The following is a 23,681-nucleotide window of genomic DNA, read 5'->3' on the forward strand; positions in this document are numbered from 1 at the left end:
GTTATTTAATTTGAGTTTGTCTTCTCATCTTTGAAATGAAGTTAATCAAATAAGATTGCACTGCACGTTATACATATACATAATGAATACTAAACAACTGGTGGCTATTGTGATTGATTAGAGAAAGTAAAGTAGGGCCTTTCTGAATGCATCTAGTTCGAAGGAATTTGGCAGAAAAGCACTGAACTTCAGCTGAAGTCCTCTAGTTTAAAAAAAAAAGGAAAAAGTTTAATATCTTACCTGCAACAGCAGATTAAAAATTAAAAGTAGATATGAAGAGTGTGCAAGAAAAACAAAATGGAAGTTAGTAATAACCTATTTGCTAATTCAAGAATCAAAATACATTGATACTTAAGTGAATATAAAAACACTTTTTATGTTCAAGTGTTTCTCAACTGTACTCCTAACCAAAGGATATCACATTCATGTAATTTTGTGACAAGGTGTTTTACAAATCACAGGACAACTATATGGCTGTTATGCTTTTAATGGAGGGAGGCACAAAATCCATCAATGCAAAAGAATGTTTTACACTCATTAGCACAGTGATTGTTAATTTAGGGATACACAATGTGTTAAACCTCAAAAACTACAAAGTTTCCTGCAACCTAAGATAATGGAAAGGCTCCTTAAGTTTTTACCCACCACCTTTAGTTTTAAAGTTCTAAATGGTATTGGGGAACTAAAAAATAATAGGCTCGTTTCAGCTGTGGTTCAAGAATTCTAATGAAGTTGGCAATGACACGGAATGTGAAGTTTCCCCAAAAGGGCTTTCTAGATGACCACATCACAAACTTTAAAAGTATTTCCAATAACATATAGGCAAGTTGAGTGGCTTAATAGTGTAAAAGCCTGGAAAGCAGCTAAAATGTCTCATCTTACAGAATTTTAAAACATGGTATAAATACCATTTCTCTCCTACAGAGAAACTTTTTAAAGCATGGACATAACTTTAGGGATGCTAAGGAAACATCAATACTTTTCATAAAGCTTCAATAAACATCCCAAGGCACAGTGTTCAAAACGGCCTATTCACTAAAATGTCACTGCATTATAAGCTATAGGTATGCTATGCTTGCAGTGAGAGGACATTTAATTTATGCCTAGTTAAAAGCACCAGGTGTCCAGTTCAGCTTACATTTACACAGGATGCACCAGTAACATTTAGGATAGTGAATAGTTCAAGTACTACATTTCCAGCATGTCTTGCCTTTTGCTTTTTGATTAGTCAGCACTGGGGCTCTTCTGCCTGTAGTTCTTCAGAATACTTTGAAAGAGGCTAGGATTACCCTGAATATAGTCTTCAAGCAATATGGAGCCCTTCTGAAAAAGCTGTCTAGATACTTGAATAAGAACGTTTAGAGAAGGGAATAAAGATAAAACTTGAAATAGCTGAGTTTGTTTCAAAAAAAGAAAAATAATGTAGAATCTGGCATGTAAGCTAAAATGTTTTGTAATTAATGTCAAAAATTGCCAAGACTGTTAATACATGTTTTGGTAAGGAAAAAACCACTATATTGGCAAGGTTAATTATTTGTGTGAAATAATATTGTACATTAATTAAACAGAAGAATTCACTGTTAATGGAAGAAAACCCACAAGAAGGGGAAGCATCCAAAGAAGGCAAAAGGTTAGGTAAAAAAAGGAAGTTTAGTAGTTTCAGAATACATCAACACACCTTGATTATAAAACTATTTCATTTTTAAAACTACAGTGCTTTAATGTACTTCTAATAACAACCCAAACTAAGGAGCCGTGGAGGCTTACGAAAAAGACCTACCTACTATGATGCTGTGTTTCTAGTGTAGGGGTGAATTAATACTTCTGTAAGAAGGAACTGAATCACCTCAACATCAACAAACAGCCTTTTTCTTTTACACAGTAACTCATAATTTGATTTATTATTTCTCTTCACTAGTTCAAAATTAGGCAGAAAAGGAACTACATCAGACCCAGAAACGCAATGATTTGGCAAGCCGCAGTTACTCAGCTCATGGATTTGTGCTAATCTGCAGAAAATTTGCTTGACTCCAGTACTCCATTCCTTCACATCTGTAAAGAAAAGCCCATAGATAAAAAGTCACTTCACTGCAGGATTAAAAGCAAGATTCTTCCCACCCTGAAGCTCTCACTTCTCAATAAGCTACTAGAATCCACACAGGCTCCAAAAATTCTCCCAACAGCTACATCATCTTGAAAGGTCACTTTCAAGTATGTCCTCGTTACTTCATGGAGCAAGTTCAAGTGAAATACATGAAATTGTTATGATCTTTTTCCCACCTCACCTAATATAGAAACCATTAATAGGAATACAGTTCAGTGGGCAAAGTATGAATTCATATATAAGGCAAAATATCTTTGAGCAGCTAAAACTAATATTTGCACTAGTGGCATGTACCCACCTGTAGAGGAGTTCGATACAACCATTTTTCTTTATCAACTTTAAGCTGCATACAGGCAAAGAGATCACAAACTGCTGGGAGGCCGTAACGGTCTGGGGGAAAGCTGTGTTCCTCCTGTAGGGGCGAATTAAGTAATACTTCCTGCAAGAAGACAAAAGGTGGATTGCTACATGACAACTGGGAGGCGTGAGACCAACAATTCATCTTCAAATAGTGTAGTGTCTATAAAGAATGATGTAAATGTTGGGCATTCTAATAATGAGCAAAGGGGACAACTATTTTCTCTACCCCTAATCTTTTCCATAAGTAGCAATAAAATAGACCAGATGGGGATTTGGGGCCTAGAAAATGCACAGAAATTTCAGTCTGAATAATCATAAATCCTCCATTCTGTTGCTAACATGGCACCAAAATTAATATTTCAGCCATATTTAACAGTTAAGATATTTAAGGATCTGGCCCATTTGCAAGGTTTGGGATTAAGAAAGTAAAAATGTATTAAATATACTTCAAAAGGTGCTATTTTAATGTGTTGTGCTCACCTTGGCCTTTCGAAGTAGCCATTTGTCTTCTCCTGAGGATAAATGGCTAAGATTTCCTGTCTTCTTTCCTGGCAAGACCCAGTCAGCTGTGTTAAAGGGACACCAGGAAGTGGCCAAGTGGCTTGTAAGCTTTGCTATGCCAGCTCTGTCCTCTCTAAGAGGCACTTCCTTGGGACATCCTTCTTTGCATGAGGGGGTAATGAGCCACTCTGACAAGGGACTGTTCCTTATGACTTGGAAGGAATCAGCAATTCTAGAAGAAGCCATTGCCTTTGGTGCCTTAGCTTGTTCTGTTGCCTCTCTTCTGGATGGACAGAGCCACATATTCAGGGAATCTTTATGTTTCTCAGGTTCAGGTTTTGGTTCCACAGGCATACCATTTTTATCCTTTCCTTCTTTCTTCAGAAGCCATTTACACAGAGCTTCCTTCTCACAATTTTCATCACACACACACTCTGCAAAGCTTGTACAGGGCTCATTGGCTTTGCAGACCTCCTCTACTTTATATGGGTCTTGATGATTCTGGACAAGCCAATCCTCAGTAATCACGCTGGGAGTGGACAAGGGTTTCTTGGCCTCCAAGTGGTCATTCAGGCACTTCAGATTGCCCAGGTTCTCAATCTCCACACCTTTGAGCTGGTTACCCTGACAATTGGAAGAAGCCATTGCCTTTGGTGCCTTAGCTTGTTCTGTTGCCTTTTTTCTGAATGGACAGGGCCACATATTCAGGGAATCTTTATGTTTCTCAGGTTCAGGTTTTGGTTCCACAGGCATACCATTTTTATCCTTTCCTTCTTTCTTCAGAAGCCATTTACACAGAGCTTCCTTCTCACAATTTTCATCACACACACACTCTGCAAAGCTTGTACAGGGCTCATTGGCTTTGCAGACCTCCTCTACTTTATATGGGTCTTGATGATTCTGGACAAGCCAATCCTCAGTAATCACGCTGGGAGTGGACAAGGGTTTCTTGGCCTCCAAGTGGTCATTCAGGCACTTCAGATTGCCCAGGTTCTCAATCTCCACACCTTTGAGCTGGTTACCCTGACAATTGGTACAAGAATCAGGCTTGACAAGCCAATCATTCACACTATAGGACTCCTGGAACACCTGGAACAAGAGCTTAAACTTCTCACTGGTTTCACAGCTGCCATTCCCAGGCTTCTCAAGCTTATGGGATTCCTGGGGAGTCACCAGCCAATCAGAAAGCTCCATCTCATCTTGATCAAGAAGCTCTAGATCTCCAACCTTTTCAATTTCAATGGAGTAAGAACTGGTAGTAGAATGGCTGTTACACTTTTGGTAACTTGGTTTTTCAGAAACTTCTTGTTGCTGACTCTTGTGGAGCCAATTTTCCAAGCCCTTTAGGTTGCCCCAGACTTTACTGAAGAAATTGCAGGCTCTGGCAGAACTCTACATAAGAAGTACACAGTATTAGTTTGCCAGAACATTATGACTGCTTTGGGATTCAATGATAAGACCTCTACTTATATTTACCACACTGCCCAATGTTTCTAAATTTAAGTATATACATAGCCAAAAGGTATGGGATTTCTCTATTAAGATATTAAAATATATGGTTACATTAAAACTTAATTTTCTGCAGTTTTAAAATAAGGCAAAATAGGAGGAAGCATTTGTAGCAGTTTATAGAAAAGAGACTAGTACTATATAATGTGACTTTATGAATAAAGAAGACAAAAATGAGCCATGGATATGAGACAAGTCATCAAAGGCTAATAAACATGAAAAATACTCAACCTCCTTAGTAATCTAAGAAATTCAAAACAAAAGTTTTTACTGTTACTTTGTGTCAAATTCAGAGAAATAAACTTGTAAACGACTACCACTATTAGAGAAGTTTCAGGGAAGCAGGTCTCTTCAATACTCTGCTGGTGGGAATATAAACTGCTAACCACTTCCTGGAAAGCCAAATTGGCAATCTGTAGCAAAAGTCTTAAAGGGACTGCAGAACTATAATCTAGGAATGCCATTTCTAAGAATTTATTCCTAAAGAACTAATCAAGAATGTACGCAAATAATTAGTTCCTGGACATGCAGAGGAAATGTATTTATATTCAGAAAAACTGAAGTTTAGAGCCAATCAATGAAATATTATATACTGTGAAGGATTTTACGGAAGAAATTAAATGACAGAGAAATATATTCATGTTCTATTAGTAAAAAAAATCTGCTAGCCAAAACAAAAGTTACAGAATGATTTTTTTTTTAAAGTATATGTATGCATAAACAAAAATGTTACAGTGGTTGTTTCCACATATGGGATTATGGGCTTGTATTTCTTTATACAGTTTTTTCCTAAGCTTTTTATCTACAGTGTAGAGGTGTCACTATTGTAATAAAAAGTTATTAAAAGATATGTTTCCCAGACTAGAACTAAAAACCAAACAAAGACATACATTATCAGTTAATAACTAGCCCCATCTATTACTTCATCTATCTCAGAAACAATAAAGGCAGCAACACACCTGACTATTCTCCAAGGTCTGATTTTGGGTGAGCCAGTCCTGCAGATTGGTACTGGGTATGTAAGGAGCTTGGCGACCGCTGGCAGGTTTGCTTCCAAGGAGCCATTCGCTGAGAGGGACAGCTGTGGTGCTGGATGCTGACTTCTGCTAATCACACAATACTTTGCTGCTTAACAAGGCAATGTCAAATGCAGTAGAAAGTTTGCCAGAAAAGGAGACCCAAGTTCTCTAATCTTGGCTTGGTGCTGACCCTGCACAAGTCAAATGACTTCCCTAAGCCTCCATTTTCACAATTACAAAACAAGGAGTATAGCTGATCTCCAGGGTTCTTCTCAACTCAAAACTTCTAGGATCCTATATTCACATTGCCTTTAGAAGTAAATCACCTCTATGGATGATAAAGAGAAGGATCCCTAAGAGAGAACCAACCCAATCAGAGAGCTATTGATAATTCTTATGAACTGATAACAATTACTTTCTTACTCAACACCTCTAAAACCTCTAAATTGCTGAAATTCAGTCTCAAGGGAAGCATTTAATTGCATAAACTAATTTATTACCACTGGTGCCTTTTTACAAATAATTGGTAGCCAAAAAAAAAAAAAAAGTGATATAATCAAAACCCAAAAGAAATATAAGCCAAGTAACAACTAGTTACAAGAAACAAAATGACATTTTACCTGCTCTGGCAATGCGATATAGCCTCTTTTCTCCAGGAAGGGCCCAATATTTGATGAACTAGCATGAGCCATCAGGTGCTCAGGAATTTGCTATAAGATAAAAGCAAATTAATCATGTTTACTAATGTTATGCTTTCATACCAAAAAAGTGAAACTGTAATCCCTAAATTTCAAAAGTATTAATTAAGCAAAGTGTTACATTTCACTAGAATAAATATTCTTTATACTAAATTCACTGACCTATGAAGTAGTTATAAAATCTGAGAGTTCCCTATCTATTGTACTACATAACTATCTTCATGTAAGAAACCTTCACCAGAATGGTAGTATTACTACTTTTAACAAGACCCAAATGAGACCATATTTGACTCTAAAGACCATTCAAGCCATATATTTCATAAGAAAGAAGTCAAAGGTATTTAAAGAGATACAAGATGAATTCTAGAGATGATCAGAGTCAATACCACATTCCAAGCACTACCAGCCTAATGCTCTATAAATTTAATCAGAAAATGAAATTTCTGAAGCTTATCAAATTCTCAAGAAAGCCACTATTCACAGTGAAAATGTGTTATTTTTAAGACCACCTGTGAGGCCACAGACCTGAGAAGCTCACTATGAACCTTGAACACTACTCACAATGGTCTTAAGAGACCCAAACGTGGTGATTGCCTGGCGCAGGGCAGTTATATCGGCTTCAAAGAGTAGGACAGTCGAATCTTCAGGTTTGAGGGTCAAACTGCCCAGTCTGGAGAAAAAAAATAAAACCTGGCTATTTTAAAGAAACATCTATTTCAAATTCATCCAAAATAAAAACCAAATTGTGAGTTATTTGAAATGACTGTACTTTTCTAAGAAACTCAACCAAAAATAGATGACTTAACCATGTACCACCAAGTATGATATTAAATATATAAAGCTGGATGATCTTATCCAAGGAACAGAGACGTCAAGTTAAATCCAAATCATGCAATGAGTTACAAAGTGGCTCTTTTTTAATACACCAAAGTCAAAGAGCCAAAGTCAAAATAAGCAAAAAGGGTCTTTACCTCTCCAGGCACACGGAGACTTGATTGGCTAGATCTTTGTTCTGGGTGCACTCCAGCTGATGAATAAGACAATTGAACTGACCCAGCAACTATAAGAAAAATGAAACCATCTAGCCACAATGATACTAAAAGCACCAAGTGTATCCAAGTTAACAAATAGCAAATAGCACTTGAGATTATCTGATCTATATTAATGCTGCATTACAGGAAAAAGTCTCTGGAAACCAGAAACCACATTCAAACCAATCATGGCCTTGCAGTCATCTTACCCAGTAGAGCTGTTGGGCCTGCTGCTGTAGCGTCTCCTCTTTAAGCTGATAGATCAGATCTACCTGTTCATACAGCCAAACCTCACGGCTTCGAAGGCATTCCAGGTGACGACTTATGCAGCTGTGAATCTGGGCTTTGACCTAGGAAACATATATATGTTAGCTTCACTAGTGCTATAAGCTCAAAGAATGGTGTTTCCCACAGAATGGTGAGGTCCCTAAACTTCTGGGGGTCACAAATCCTTTTGATTATCCAATGACATTTATGCAGTGTCTCCCCAGAAAAATGCATACATTCAAAATTTTGCCTATAATTTCAGCGTTGAGTCCTGAATCCCATCCATGAAACCACCAAAGCCCCATGGACCCAGTTTAAGAATCCCAGCCATAAATGCATATCTAAGCTCCAAAATCCTCCTTCAATACTCCTTCTTCTAAGAGGATCAGGTTTATTTTGGGTGTCCTAAAGGAGTCAAGAGAAAATACAAGGATATGTCATGCGATACTGATGCCCCTAAGTTTTCCACATAATTTGAAAACCTATAGTTTTACAAATTCGTCAGTGGAAGAAGACAAGAATATTAACTTAATAACTAGCCCTTACCTCCTTTCTCACCCTACAAATGAGCAACACATTTACAGTAGGCCAATTTAGTAAAGAGATGTGTCACTACATGTCAACAGCCAGAAGACCATCAGGGTAGACAGTTTATGTAAAATTATAAACTACATGTCTCTGGAAGCATAAAGAATGATTCAAAAGAGGGATAAATATAAAAATTCTAAGGAAGAAAATCATAACAGCTATAAATTATCCACGAGAATCCACATAAGAAACTATATATATATTTTTTTATTTTGTTTTGTTTTGTTTTTTGTTTTTTGCGGTATGCAGGCCTCTCACTGTTGTGGCCTCTCCCGTTGCGGAGCACAGGCTCCGGACGTGCAGGCTCAGTGGCCATGGCTCACGGGCCCAGCCGCTCCGCGGCATGTGGGATCTTCCTGAACCGGGGAATGAACCCGTGTCCCCTGCTATCGGCAGGTGGACTCTCAACCACTGCGCCACCAGGGAAGCCCCAAGAAATTATATTTTAAAACACCTTTTTCTGGATAGTAAAGTGGTATTTCAAAGTCATGTAACACTTGGTCTACCCACTCACCAGCAGAACGTTATTAGGCCAATAGAAGGAACAGATTTCGTTCTGGCTAGCTCTAACAATTAAGTTGTTTATAGAACCATGCCACCACCAAAACCATGCCAATACCAAATTAACAGATGGTAGGGGACATGCTGAAGTGCCATCCTTTATGCATTAAGAACACAACTGACCAGTTCAATGAGCTGAGCTCATTCACTTTGTTACTTTTTAGCGGATGGCAGTGCTTGGCACAGGGACCACACACAGAAGCAATCAAAAATGCACGCTGGGGCTTCCCTGGTGGCACAGTGGTTGAGGGTCCGCCTGCCAATGCAGGGGACACAGGTTCGTGCCCCGGTCTAGGAGGATCCCACATGCCGCGGAGCAGCTGGGCCCGTGAGTGAGCCATGGCTGCTGAGCCTGCGTGTCCAGAGCCGCGATGGGAGAGGCCACAACAGTGAGAGGCCCGCGTACCACAAAAAAAAAAAGCACGCTGGACTGAATTCTCTAAGGTGGTGCAGGAGTTTCCAAACTCTTCTAACATCTTCTTTATTTTCCCTTTGGAATCAAAGGCACCAACATTTCAGGCAGACCATGCAAGGCATGGGGTAAAACTTTTGAGTTTGGAGAAGCCAGTCCCTTCACCATGCTCTAACCAACCCTGTAATAAGAGTTCAGACAAGGGAAGAGAAAAGCACACGTCACACCTCTCGCAAGTTATCTTTAATTTGCTGTTCGGCCCGGAGAACTCCACCAATAGCAAGCTCCAAGTCCCTCCGTGCATCACAACACCTCAAATAGGGTTCTTTATTACTGGAGCAGCCACTCTGGTCCTGTGAGGTACTCATTCTGCTCCCTGTTCCTTTAAAAGAAAAAAAGAACAATCCAAATTGCACCATAATTACAACCAAAAATCACCCTGCAATCATCCCCCAAATGATTATTCCAACCAGCTCCCAGTTACTAACTACTTAGATTACTTCCGACATAGGACTTGGCACATAGTATACCCTTAACAAATATTACCTCCTCTTCCCCGCCCACCACTACTGTGTTCCTGCCCAAAAATCCTATGCATCTACTTTAGTTACACTTTACATGGGAACAGATATTTCTGAAAAAATACACTAAATTGCCTGAATTGATAGGGCATATAGCCTCCAAAAAGTTAAAAGAACACTAGATTGTTTCTATTTACATACCTGAAGTCATAGGGGGCATGTGTTCTCGTTTTACAGATTTAGAGCTGAAGACTAAAAGGTCTAGAAGGACCCATAATTACTTTGGAAAGAAGCTGCAAACCAATAACCTAATACACAGAGTTTAGAACACTGTTTAGATCTGGCATTAACCTAAATTTATCGGGAGGATTAAATTTTTTATTCCCCCCCTCCTTTTTTATTTAGGAAGAGCTCAGGGATGCCTTCATAGCTAGGAAGCTCTCAGGAATGTAAATCTGACAAAATAATTTCATGGGATTCTGCTATAAGGGAGGTACTTAGAGAAACTGGTGTGGGAAACCACAGAGAGTTTTCTAATAAGCATAGGAGAGAAGAAACAGAAGTGGAAAAATACCACGTAACCCAAGATATAATGATATGAGACTGGGACAGAAGACTGTCAGAAAAGCAATGAAGCAAAGCTTGACAGAAACTGCTGGAAGAACAGTCTGATGTCTATCCTGGATAGATCTAGAATCAGAGATGGTTTCCAAATACTTACAAAAAGAAAGCAGTGATCACAGTAGCCCAGCATGGATTCACTAAGCCCTGTGACACCAAAATTATTTCCTTCTTGGGTAGTTTTACTAAACTGGCCAGTCAACGTAATCCTTTAGACACGATATATTTGGACAATAGTAAGACTTGTGACAAGGTTGTATACCATCTCTGTGGACAAAGTGAACATGGGCAAAACAGGCCAACTAAATTGAATCATAAAATTACTTTTTACAAGTACTCAAAGGATAATGAATTGAAACCAGTCTGTTAAGTATTTAGAGGTATGCCCCTGTTTTCCCCAATTACTCAACTGTTTTCCCTAATTGCCTGGATGAAAACACAAAAGGCAGACATTAAAGTTGGAGATAACACGGGGCTGTGACAAAAATAGATTCCAAACAATCTCTACATAGCTGTTAAATCTTATAAAACAAAAATGTAGATTTTTTGTTTTTACTTGAACGGGGGAGGGCAAAGTGGAAGAGAATAAATGTAAAAGGATGGAGATTTTTAATTGAAAGCAAGCTCTCTATGAGTTAGCAGTGTGCTGGATCTCAGAGGAAAATTACTTACATGCTATCTGAATACATTTACCAAAAGTATAGCGTTTGCCACTAATCAGTTCCATGTTTATTAGACTAATTTTGAAATTTCTTTCTGAATAGCAAAATTCAGAAAGAGGCATTTAGAAAAAAAAAAGAAAGGGGCCTCAAAACCATGAAAACTTTCTCCAGGAAGGGAGACTGTTTAGATAAGAGGAGTCTCTGGGAGGACAAGATTACTATTCTGAAATACTTGGAGACCTGTCAAATAGAATTAGACTTGTTCAGAATGACCCAAAGGAGTAGAGGAGGATTAATAGGAGATATCTGAGGCAACATATAAAAGAACTTCCTAACAGTCCTGAAGGAAACGACCTTCTCAGAGAAGCAAGCCAGCTTTCGCCTGAACAGCAGTCTACACAGTGCAAACGGCTGACTGCTCATCCGAGACACAGGGAACTCTGGCCTACACTGCATCTTTAAGCCGAGGTTTAGGGTCAGGTGGCTAGCTAAAAGCTGAAACGGGCCGAACACTGTGATTCCCCACCCTCAGAAATAAGACAGCGGGAGGAAGAAGCCCAGTAGGCTTTCTTTTGACCATCTCAGCAGAAAATTCACATTCAGGAACTAGAGTTCCTGAAAGATTTAGGAAATTTTCTAACTTCCCCCTGCTATTTTGTTGCCACAGTCTGTTTCCCCATAACGATCTCTAAAATGGAAGGGCTTCATTAACTGGATTCGACAGGAATCCCCTTGGAGATTTTTTTCCAACCCTTGCAACACCAGCTGCAGCTACTTTGCTACCTTCTTTCTCACACTGTAAGCTGCCCTGTTTTAAGCACACCATTAGTGTGCAATTAGTGCACACTGTAGGAACTTTGAACAATACCTGCATAACGAGTGAAATGCTGGCTCATATTCAGAGAGTGGAATGTCACCTCATTACCACAAGTTGCTTCACTTTTCACTTTAGTTATATGCAAAGCATGTTTAGGTGTCTTTCAAATGTATAACCAACTTTCACCTGTGCCAAATTTCCCATTCTTAGGTCCTCACCATGTGTGTGCAATGCCACAATGCCTGGCACAGTGTAAAATTTAAACAGTAACATTAAGTCAAAGTGTTGCTTCACAATGTCAAAAACCCGAGAACTCTAGATCACGTGGGAGACAAATTCAAATGTATACAGTGCTGACTTAGAGAAGTCTTCTCAAGTCCATCACAAATACTATACAACTGCCTAACAAGAACAGAATATGGCAAAAGTACACAAATTGGATTTTCCCCTTATCAGCTATGGATAGAAAATAGGACGTGATTTAAAAGTTACAAAACTGATTTTCCCCACATATTTATCCCTTGTTTTCAAATTAAAATGAGTGTTATCCTTCAAAACAGTAACCTTGTTAGAGTAGGAGTCTTTAAAGCCATTAAGAAAACCTGTTTCATTCCTTTACGGCCAGCCCCAGGGATGTCTGTCCCTTCGCTGCCCTTGGCTCTGACCCTCCTCCTCCCTGTGGAGCAGTCAAGGGGCAGTCAGCTTCCATAGCTTAAATCCCAGGAAAGAAGCTGTGCAAAGGTTTGCCTTCTTGTACTGCAGTGAGCAGAGAGCCCTCAGAGCTGAAATCAAGAACTCCACCACATGGGTGAATTCAAACCACAATAAGGTGAAGCCTGAGCTAGCTTTATGAAATGTCACATCCAAAGAGACATTTATGAGTTATCTAGCTCATACGGTGAATTTCAAAAATTCACCATTCCTTTCAGGTTGGAGAGCCAATGTAGCAAGCATGATGTTTAAGAGATTACTCTTAATCTCTTAAGAGGCCTGACAAACCAGAATTCCAGCTCCATCTGCAACCTTCAGACCCATGAGCGAGTTACTTAACTTCTCTGGACCTCAGTTTCCTCTAGAAAAATGTGGACAATGACAGTAGCTACGAAGTGCTGCAATGAAGTTAAAGTGAGACAGTACCTGCCTTTAGGCACTTAACCCAGGCCCTGCACACTGCACTTTGTAACGCTTTGGTTGTTTTTGGTTAGCTGAATTATGGGGACCTTAAGAATCTCCACCTATGGACTATATAGAAAGCAGCGCTGAAGCTAGAAAAGGCTTTGAAGTGAGGAGGCCCTGACTTAGAATCATTTAGCCATTAATCAATGCTCTGACCTTGGACCATTTGCCCTTTTTGAACCTAATGTCTTAATTAAATAAGTGAGGATAACAATACTTACCTCATAGACTTAGGGGTGAGGATGTGGTACCTGTTTAATAAATATAGCTCCCCATATACTCTCTCACTATAAAACACAGCAAAAGGCAAGCTGTTTTTATGGCAAAAGCTCAGTAGTCTAAACTCTCTAATATATACCAAGTCTACACACACTTTTGCCTGTTTTCTTACATGTAAAAAGATTAGACCAAATCAGCTCTAATTCTAAAATTCAGATCAATGAAAGACTACTAAAAATGTCTTTTTCTCTTCACCTTTATAATCCAAACTACTGCCCTACCACCTTCAACAGAGGATTGCCTTAAATGTGTACTTTTTTTTTTGAGACAAGTTAAAAGTTTAAGTGCTTTCTAAAACTTCCCTGCCTCTAGGGTTCCTGTTCTAGGTTTTGGAGGAGAAGAGAGAGAGAGGGGGAAACACACACATCCCTCAAACAAATGAATAAGGCTCCAAGAAAACCTGGAGCTTTCCTCAAAGAAGAGTTCCACAAGCTATATATGCCATACTTGCACAATGCTTTGCACAAATCTAGTTATGAATTCCAAAGATCATGGAACCAGAACTGAGCAACTAAACCACAAATGAAGCTAAGTCCTTATCATATGGTTTAACCATAAAATTTCCAAAGAACCATAACCCTCCTGTGACCGACACAAACCACAATTTAAAGTTGGAAAAACCTAAGCCATCTCTTTAGTAGACTACTCTCATTATACAGATGAAGCCACAAAGCCCCAGAGAGTTTAAATGACCCATCCACAGCCATTACACGCAGATTTGGGTTTAGAACTAGCGTTCCTAGGGTCTAGTCCTGGATTCTCTCCTTCTGACCAGCTTGTTCTTCCTTTAGTGTATTATCACCCATAAATTATTTGCCAACACTAAAGATTAAAATTAACATTCCAATGGGTTACTAATGGAACACCTTCCATTAAGAATCTCAGTCCAGGGCTTCCCTGGTGGCGCAGTGGTTGAGAGTCCGCCTGCCGATGCAGGGGACACGGGTTCGTGTCCTGGTCCGGGAAGATCCCACGTGACGCGGAGCGGCTGGGCCCGTGAGCCATGGCCACTGAGCCTGCGCGTCCAGAGCCTGTGCTCCGCAACGGGAGAGGCCGCAACAGTGAGAGACCCGCGTACCGCAAAAAAAAAAAAAAAGAATCTCAGTCCACTCTCATAGTCCTCAATAAATTATAACAATTTTTCAGAACCGTCTTCCTTAGATAATGCTAACAAAAATAAACAGCACATCATGATAGACTCAGAATAATCAAAACACTTCCAAGATGAAGGACAGGAGCAACAGCCCTGGGTTCTGATCTCACATCTTATCACAACCATTCTGCATTCCATTCCTCTGAATGAAGGCTTATATCATTTCTAACTGCACCTTCCAGGTCTCACTGCTTGTCCCCCCTTCCCAAATGGCCCTCCTCTCCAAAAAAGGTGTCCACTTTTCACTTATTTTCCTAGCATCTAAATCACTGCGAAAAGACCAAGCCCTTAAAAAACAGACCCATAAGATACTTACTATGTTCTATGAATTACTAAATTCGAAACACTAACTGCCCATTTGGTTATCTTTGATAAGACAATATATATCAGAACATATGTACAAATTTTCAGGAAAAAAATTATAGTAATAGTCCGCATGCAATTTTACTTTGAGACATTTCTTAACATGTTCTTTCTTCTTACTGTCAGTTTTAAAAAACAAAAGGTTTTTTTATATCACAATTCATTAACTCAAAGGTTATCTATACATATCTTATCCTAACCCTTTAATTCTTTAATAGTTTCTGAAATTCAAGATCTGATGCTTCGTAATTTTTTTAAAAAAACATGTAAATAAAGATTAATTCCTGAAGAAACAAACAAGGTAATAAATTCACGATAGCACATTTTAAGATCGTGTAACACTTCAGACCTTACTGCGCTCAGATCTACCTTTATACATGTAACTATGAGCAATCAATCCCAGCAGTTCAACTTTCCAAAGCAGTAACTGAAAACTGACCACAATACTGGTCATTACCATCTAATCCCAAGTAAAGCGTTTCTAGTTCAAATGCAACATTGACTCATGCGACTTTCCAGGTTCCCCAACACTTTCTAGGAGCACTGTCGCCCTAAGAAGCCTAGGTCCCGTCCTCCCTGGAAGCCGCAGCCGCGCGTTCACTCTCCGCTTAGGAGCGGGCACGAGTACCGCTCAATACGCATGCGCAGAGCCCCGGCCGCAGGGCCCGTTCCCAGCCCGGCAAGGGGAGCCCACCCCCGAGGGCTCCCGCTGCGGCCCTGCACTGCCAGACGTACCTCCTTGCAGGCCAGGTCCCCGCCGTGCGAGCTGCCCGGCAAGCAGAATGCTGCTTTATCCGCGACCAGGGCGACAAAGTTGCTTGAACCCTAAGGCCGCGCCCCGCCCGCGCCCCGCCCGCGCGCCTGGCAGCGCCCCACGGGCGGGAGCGCGCACGTCGGCGCCGGAGGCTCCGCCCACTCGGGCGGCTCGCGAGACCCTACAGCTGGCCGAGGCCCCCCCCGCAGCGTCCTGCAAGGCTCCGGCGTGGCTCCAAGCCGCTTGGGCTCCCGGCTGGACGCCACCATCCCCGCCCGACCGCTCAGGGCGAAGCCAGCTCGCAGAGCCCCGAGGGATGCCAGGGGCTCCTCTCCAGCCTCTCCTCGGCCCACCTGCTCCAGCGCTTAGCCTGTGTCCACCCCGATCCGCGCCCCAAATCGTCAAGACGTCTTTGATTTAAGGATTTTGCTGCTAATCACTACAAAGAAATAACAAACGTGGGCCAGTCTGAAGGCTTCCGGAGTTATCACTGGAATGTTCCTGGCCAGTAGCTCCTGACTCCCTGAGATTACCACTGTCAGCCTAACTGAGGTTCAAGCCCCGGCTTTTGTTTCAGGTTCTGACATCTCACTTCTGTGACATACCTCTACCTATACCCCAGCGTCCCTCTGTCTTTCTCAAACACACTCCCACAGGGCCTCAATCCAGTGCTGCATTTAACACTCATGGATGCTTCTCATTCAACAAGCTGACTGAGCACCAACCAGATGCCAAGCTCTATTCTAGGTGCTGGCAATACAATAGTGAAATGAAAGCTCCACCAGGAGAGACAGTAATACAGAGTAGTTAAGAGGATGTACTCTGGAGCTAGACCGTTTCCATACAAAACCTGGCTCTGCTACTTAGATGTGGTGTAACCTTAGGCAAGTCACTTAACCAATCTGTGCCTCAGTTTCCCCATCTGTAAAATGAGGACAATAATAATGGGCCCAACTCAATGAGAATTATATGAATACACAAAAAAATGTTTAAGACAGTATCTGGCACATAGTAAGTACTTCCTGTCTGATGATTATCACGCTCATGGTACTCTACTTTGATGCCCTTTTCTCCAAAAATAATCCTCAAAGTCTGCATATCCTGTCAGGCCAGAGGCAGAATTCTATACAGCCTTGTCATTCCCTTCAATTTTTTTAATGTAAAATACTTACTCTCATCTATACATATGAAGCTATTTTCATAAACAGAGTAAAGCAAAACCACTTGACAAAAAGCAAAGGCCAGTGGACACTGAAGACTATCACCCTCAATTAAGCATCCCTCAGATTTCAGATGAACAGAGTTTATGGAAGTGCCTGCTTTATCTGTGTTGCACAGTTTCTGGGATCCCACTTCAGACATTCACTACCAAAAATAATGAGAAAGCAACTTATCTCTGAATTCAAAATTTCTTCATTGGAGAACATATTTTGTGAAGATACAAAGAAGATACATACCTCTGAATGATGTTAAGTTAAAATGTGATAGCCCTTTGTATTTATACTTTAAGTCAATGGCTAGAAAAAAGGAATTCTCAGTCTGTAAAAATATGACTAATGTCAAGAACTTTCACCTCTCTTTTATATGCCACTACAAAATAGTTACAATGTAAATAAATACAGTAGGAACTTTGTGGACCATCAACTACATAACCAGTGGTCTCTATGCCCTCTCTAAAGGATCCTGGCCAATGCCTCAGCACACTAAATGCTGCAGCTCTTCTTCACTTGAACTTACACAGTTACTGAGAGTCAGTGTTATTCTGTTTAGGACAGCTTTAGTTGTTACTATAATGATGTGATTTACTAAAGAATATATAAATATAAAAAGACTGGGGAGAGAAAAAATCATAAAAATCTACAAGAATTCTGCATTCAGACTTTGCAGGCACCTCTTTACTCCCTTAAGCTTTGTTATTTGCCCTGGCATATTTATGAAATGTTTAAGTTCTAAAGGGGAAAAAGTCATAAGGCATTTTACCTCTCTTATGTTTCACGATTTCTACGGTGTCTCACAACAAGAGAAGCATCTATTTCCTGGTAGATTAGTACATGATCTCATCTAAGGAGAGCATAAACTATAACTCTCCAATGGTTCCCCCCTGCCTACAGGATAAAGTCCAAATTTCTTTAATAAATAAAGTTCTCTGTCTTCTGGCTTCAGCCTGACTCTCCTGCTGTCTCCCCAGAGCAGCGCCCACACCGCGATCTTCCAGACAGCAGTTCCATGCATAGACCAGGCTGGTTTGCCTTGTACAGCTTGGCTCTCCCAGCTCTCTCTGCCAGCAAAGCCAGTTCCTCCCCTTCTGCCCACCTGTCTGCTTTTCTGACTATGCTTAAGTCACCAACACTATTAAGCCTTTCCTGACCAAGCGTCCCATTCCTCAATAGTTTTGACCTAGTGAGTTAACTGCTGCCTCCTCTGGGCTCACTGTAATCTGTATAAGTTTCCAGCATGACACCTATAACACATGTTATCCTTACTGTTACACGTCTGCCTCCTTAGCCTGAGAGGTCCCCAAGAGAAGGGACCACATATTATTTGGCTTTGTACACCCTAGTGCTGAAAAGAGTGCCTGCTATCGGTATCATGGCATTACCAACCCCCCTTTACATTCTATGTGCTCTATTGTATTGGCATAAAGAGAATGGTCCCTGGAGTTAGTTGTGCAGTGCTGTAGCCCTCAACTCAACAGAGGCTTAATACATGTTTGATAAATGGATGGATGAATAAATGTTAAATGAATGCTCAATTTCAGACCTGCCACAATAACTAAGGTAGAATTCTGCTTCAAACATAAGTAATCAACTTGATGTCCTACTAAGGCCTGCATTAATTCAGGAGGGTTTTTCAGAAGTGGAAATGTTTCTACCATAACTATTACTTTTTGTTCTCTTTCAAACAAGACAAAACTAGCAAGGATATTGCTACTGAAACTGTGATTCCAGGATAGGCACTGATATAATGTCTTTCCTGATGCCAAGCCCATCAAAGCCCAGCTATACAGATTCACAAGCACCAGCTGATTTGTGAGTTAAAGGGGAAACATTAACTGTATTTACAGTCAACTCTGGATTTTTTTCTCTGATTTTGCAGTACCACAGAAATTCCAGCTGACATCACAGAAGTTTGGTAAGCTTTCAGAAGTAGGGCTGTGCCCTATCTTCAACTTGAAAAACTTCCCGCCATAATATAGCCAAGGTTAGGAAAACATGTTATTTATCTACCATCACAGTAATAATATCATTTTATCCCTGACTTTATACAGTAAACACCTTGCAGTTTTCCCCACAGAAGTAAGCAAGTTATAAAATATTTTCACTCCTCTAAAGCCTGGGGGACTAGAAAATATGCCAAAATAAAACTCAAAATATACCTGAGATTATGTTCTTATGAAATCTGTAATTGTTCAAGTATTAAAAGACCTAACTTCTTGTCTATGAGCAACTGACAAGCAAAAACCTTTTAACCTATGTTGCCAGTTACTCCTTCACTGAACCAAATTGTTACATTTGTAAAGGACTCAAGGCAATGCTAGATAAGAGGAATATTTAGCACCCAAACATACTCCTTACCTCAAAAAGAACATCTTGATTCCACTGCATAATTGAGCCAAGCAAAATCAGGGATGACGACTTGGGGTAAGAATGGCTGAGAGAGTTGGAATGAGCATTCATGTCAGTAGTAAAGAAAAAAAAAGCACCCTCAAGATAACTTTTTGTTCACTTGCCAGTGAATCTATTTAATACAGAGTAAGGATGACTTGCTAGGATTTGAGGTATGGTAGGCTAGGTGGGAAGTTTACAAATTATGACTGTAATGTTATGATTTAACAAGCAAAGAAGACAAGCTGAGAGAGACTATATGGCAGCTCCTCTAACGGACAAGCATAGATACAAACACTATTAAAACAATTCACCAGAGCAAAAGTGGTCAACTTGGCCTCCTTATCAGCCTAGGCCACCTGCATTGTTTACATCTTGTATGTCGCAACAATGTATTTAGACATACCTGTATAGGAAACAGAGCCAAAGTGAAAACCCAGAGCAAAATTTTAAGAGGGCCAAAAAGCAGCAGGAAGAATAATAAAACTGCCATGGAAATCTATATTTCCTTCATGAAACTGAACTTAATCCAGTATATACATATTGGTTGATCCCTTATCATAATCACTTTGGACTTGCAACCTAACTAGTAAGTATACAGAGACACTGAATTTACTGATTTCAGTAACACTCAGAAGGTGCTCTCTGATCCAGCAGCACATTGCACTGTGTATCCTGCATAGTGAACGGTCTTCTTCTCTGAGGCTGGAGCTGCTCCTCCAGCATGCCTCAGGGCCCTTGCATTTATCCTCCAGATATGGTGCCCACTCCTCTTCCTTAGTGTCATCTTCCTTACTACCCTATGTAAAATAAGTCTTCCTTCCACACACTCCCCCTTAATATATTTTATTTTTAAATTATCTCCATAGTATTTATCAGTATCTGACACGTAGAAACCATTTATTTTCTGATCCCACTTCAGAAAACACACTAGAAGATATACGTTCCACAGGCAGGGACTTTGTCTTTTTGTTCACTGTTATACGGTAGATGTTCAATAAATATTCGTTGGAAGAATGGATCCAGGGACTTCCCTGGTGGCGCAGTGGCTAAGAATCTGCCTGCCAATGCAGGGGACATGGATTCGAGCCCTGGTCCGGGAAGATCCCACATGCCGCAGAGCAACTAAGCCCGTGAGCCACAACTACTGAGCCTCCCTGCCACAACAACTGAAGCCCACTCACTTCGAGCCTGTGCTCCACAACAAGAGAAGCCACTGCAATGAGAAGCATGGGCACAGCAACAAAAGAGTAGCCTCAGCTCGCCGCAACTAGAGAAAGCCTACGTACAGCAACAAAAGACCCAACGTAGCCAAAAATAAATAAATAAATTTATATTAAAAAAAATGGCTTCGGTAAGTATTTAATATATCTATGTGCCAAGACTTTTATTTTTACACGTTATCTCATTTAGTCCTCACAAAACTTTAAGGTACGTATACACTATCAACACAATTTATTTATTTTAACATCTTTATTGGAGTATAATTGCTTTACAATGTTGTGTTAGTTTCTGCTGTATAACAAAGTGAATCAGCTATCTGTATACATATATCCCCATATCCGCTCCCTCTTGCGCCTCCCTCCCACCCTCCCTATCCCCACCCCTCTAGGTGGTCACAAAGCACCGAGCTGATCTCCCTGTGCTATGCAGCTGCTTCCCACTAGCTATCTGTTTTTACATTTGCTAGTGTATATATGTCAATGTTACTCTCTCACTTCATCCCAGCTTACCCTTCCCCCTCTCCATGTCCTCAAGTCCATACCCTACGTCTGCATCTCTATTCCCGTCTTCTTGCCCCTAGGTTCATCAGAACCTTTTTTTTTTTTAGACTCCATATATATGTGTTAGCATGCTGTATTTTTCTGACTTACTTCACTCTGTATGACAGACTCTAGGTCCATCCAACTCACTACAAATAACTCAATATCATTTCTTTTTATGGCTGAGTAATATTCCATTGTATATATGTGCCACATCTTCTTTATCCATTCATCTGTCAATGGACACTTAGGTTGCTCCCATGTCCTGGCTATTGTAAACAGTGCTGCAATGAACATTGTGGTACATGTCTCTTTTTGAACTATGGTTTTCTCACGGTATATGTCCAGTAGTGGGATTGCTGGGTCATATGGTAATTCTATTTTTAGTTTTTTAAGGAACCTCCATACTGTTCTCCATAGTGGCTGTATCAATTTACACTCCCACCAATAGTGAAAGAGGGTTCCCTTTCCTCCACACCCTCTCCAGCATTTATTGTTTGTAGTTTTCTTGATGATGGCCATTCTGACTGGTGGGAGGTAATACCTCATTGTGGTTTTGACTTGCATTTCTCTAATGATTAGTGATGTATCAACACAATTTTAAAAACAGAGAAACTAAGGCTTGACAAGGTTAGATATATTACCTACAGTCACAGGATTCCAAGTAAAAGAACCAAGATTTAATGCCAGATGAGTCTAAGGTCTCCAACCACACAATGTATGTTGAGGGATCATTTAGGTGTCAAGATTTTATTATATCTTTTTATTCATTCAACAAATATTTATTGAGTGTCTAAGCTGACACAAACTGTGATAGTCCCCAAGGACACAATGGTAAACTTGCCATCTAGAGGAATATTTGTGCCATTGAGTCACCGAAAACTAAGAAAATAAGAAAACTTTGAAATAGACTGCGATTTAGAAGTCCATCAGCAGCAACCACTGCTCTGAATGCCTTCCAGTATGCCAACACTTACTCTGGGAGGGAAATGATCATAAAACACTAGCCAGGAAGCTAGTGGGGGAGGGATATGTATCAGAATCGCCTGTGCAGTTTTATGAAGCCCCTACACAGGCTACTGAGATTCTGGCCCAGCTAAGCCGACTTAATCTTAATCAAATGTGGGTGGGGTGGGGAAACCTATGTAATTCTAAAATAAGATACCTCCTCCCTCTTTGAGAATCACATCTTACTTTCCCTGCATAGCTCACCAGGCTTCTCCACTTTTGAAATACCTCTTTTCCCAAAATAATATAATTGTAGAAGTTTATTTAAACACAAAATACAGTTATCATAAAACCTTAGACCACTAGGTTTTCCCTGGGGACCCAAGGACAATAGAAAAGGAGGAAAGAATATTAAAATGTAAGAAATGTTACCGTGCTAGACTTTACATATACCATCTCACTTACTTAACAAATCTGCAAGCTAGCAAACTGTCAAAATGCAAACCAAGTGACTTGCCTCAAAGGTACATGCACTACACCCCTGCAGCATTTGGGTGCGTCTTCCTCAAAGGCTCTGAGGTTCTTTAAAGTTCAGAAATGTCACATTACTACCCTGTGCAGAAATGAGCCAGCTATGATTACCTGCCCCGTTCTCACCCAGGAAGTAACTAAATAGTCCCTACAACCATATTTCCATATTACCAAGTAGGTGGTTCAAACAGTTGTGCTATGGTGAACCTTACCCTGATTAGAATACAACACAAAATGGTATGGTGAAAAAAGCTCTGCCTTTGGGGTCAAACAGACACTAGCACTCCGCCTTCTGCCATTCTTGATCATATCACCCCTGTTACATCACGTGACACTTAAGACTATATGATCATTGTTGCTCCTGCCACAAGAATTTAGTTCCATGAAAATAAGGGCTGTGCCCATTTTCTTTCATTGCTATATCCTCAACACCCTGAACATATAGGCACTGAATTAAATAATTGTTGGTGGAATGAGTCAATGAACTAGCAAGCCTCGCTTTTCTCATCTGTAAAAAGGAGATAATGGAACTACCTCTCAGGACTGTTAGGAGAACTACCAGCACTTTACGGTAAGTGACGCTGTGTTGGCTGGTAGAGGGCCGAAAAAAACGTTATCTTTTTCGCGTTTCCACCTAACAAGCTAGGAATGTATATATTCTGGGCCCGTTCGGGAAAACAGGGCCCTCCTTGCTCCAAGTGACCCCGGCGAGAGGGAGCAAAAACTTGGAGCTGTCACAGCCGGGGCCGGGGGGCGGGCGGGCAGACAGCCGTTGGTGGTCCCCAAGCCAGAGTGTCTAAGGACGAAGAAGGGAGAACAGGCCGGGCAGGAAGAAACAGGTGGCCCTCAGGCCGAGAGTCGAGGGCCAGAGAGAGGAAGGCAGGCCCAGGCCGGCGGGCAGGCAGGAGGAGGCCGCCCTCGAGGCAAGGGGGTCCAGGGAGAGGCCGGCCTCGAAAGGCAGCCCCAGACAGGCCCGGTCCTGTCCGGTACGCGGCCATGGCGCCCCAGACCGACCCGCGGCGTTGAGGGAGGGAGGAGGCACGCCCGCCCGGCTAGCTCCTCCGGTACTTACCACCTCCCAGTGCAGCTACGAGCGTTCTGAGGAGACCTTAGCGGACAGAGGCACTGCCCGACACAAGCCAAGGGCCTAAAGGCAGACTTATCGCGAGAACACAACCTTCCTCCCACGCCTCTTACCAAATGTTTGACAGTCTCGCGAGATCTCAAGTCGAGTCGGCTCAAGGTCCTTGCCTACCCTCCAGAGGGCGAGAGCGCCGGCGCACAAGTTTTCCTGGGCCGCAGATCAGGGTCCTTTCGCCGTTTAGGAGTAAATAAGGTTAAATGAAAGAAACATTTGTCGAAGGCAGGCTCTGTAACAAGGCCTATCCTAAGTGATTCTCTCACACCAGATGTCCTAACAAGGCAGATATTATTTAGG

General features: G+C 41.0%; 1 protein-coding gene across 1 annotated transcript; it reads right to left on the reverse strand.

Annotated features, from left to right (window-relative positions):
- Window positions 1–471: 471 nt before the first annotated feature.
- NCOA4 (nuclear receptor coactivator 4) lies at window positions 472–23,447 on the reverse strand. The gene is made up of 11 exons (XM_007446780.1): window positions 23,316–23,447; window positions 9,278–9,432; window positions 7,432–7,572; window positions 7,163–7,251; window positions 6,753–6,861; window positions 6,114–6,203; window positions 5,434–5,577; window positions 3,973–4,357; window positions 2,945–3,573; window positions 2,403–2,543; window positions 472–2,052 (listed from the first exon to the last, which is right to left on the reverse strand). Exons 2-11 carry the CDS (start codon window positions 9,416–9,418, stop codon window positions 2,047–2,049), a joined length of 1,875 nt encoding a protein of 624 aa, XP_007446842.1. The 5' UTR covers window positions 9,419–9,432; window positions 23,316–23,447; the 3' UTR covers window positions 472–2,046.
- Window positions 23,448–23,681: the final 234 nt, after the last annotated feature.

Source organism: Lipotes vexillifer, unplaced genomic scaffold, assembly GCF_000442215.2.
Source record: "Lipotes vexillifer unplaced genomic scaffold, Lipotes_vexillifer_v1.1 scaffold1237, whole genome shotgun sequence".
Taxonomy (NCBI): Eukaryota; Metazoa; Chordata; class Mammalia; order Artiodactyla; family Lipotidae; genus Lipotes; species Lipotes vexillifer.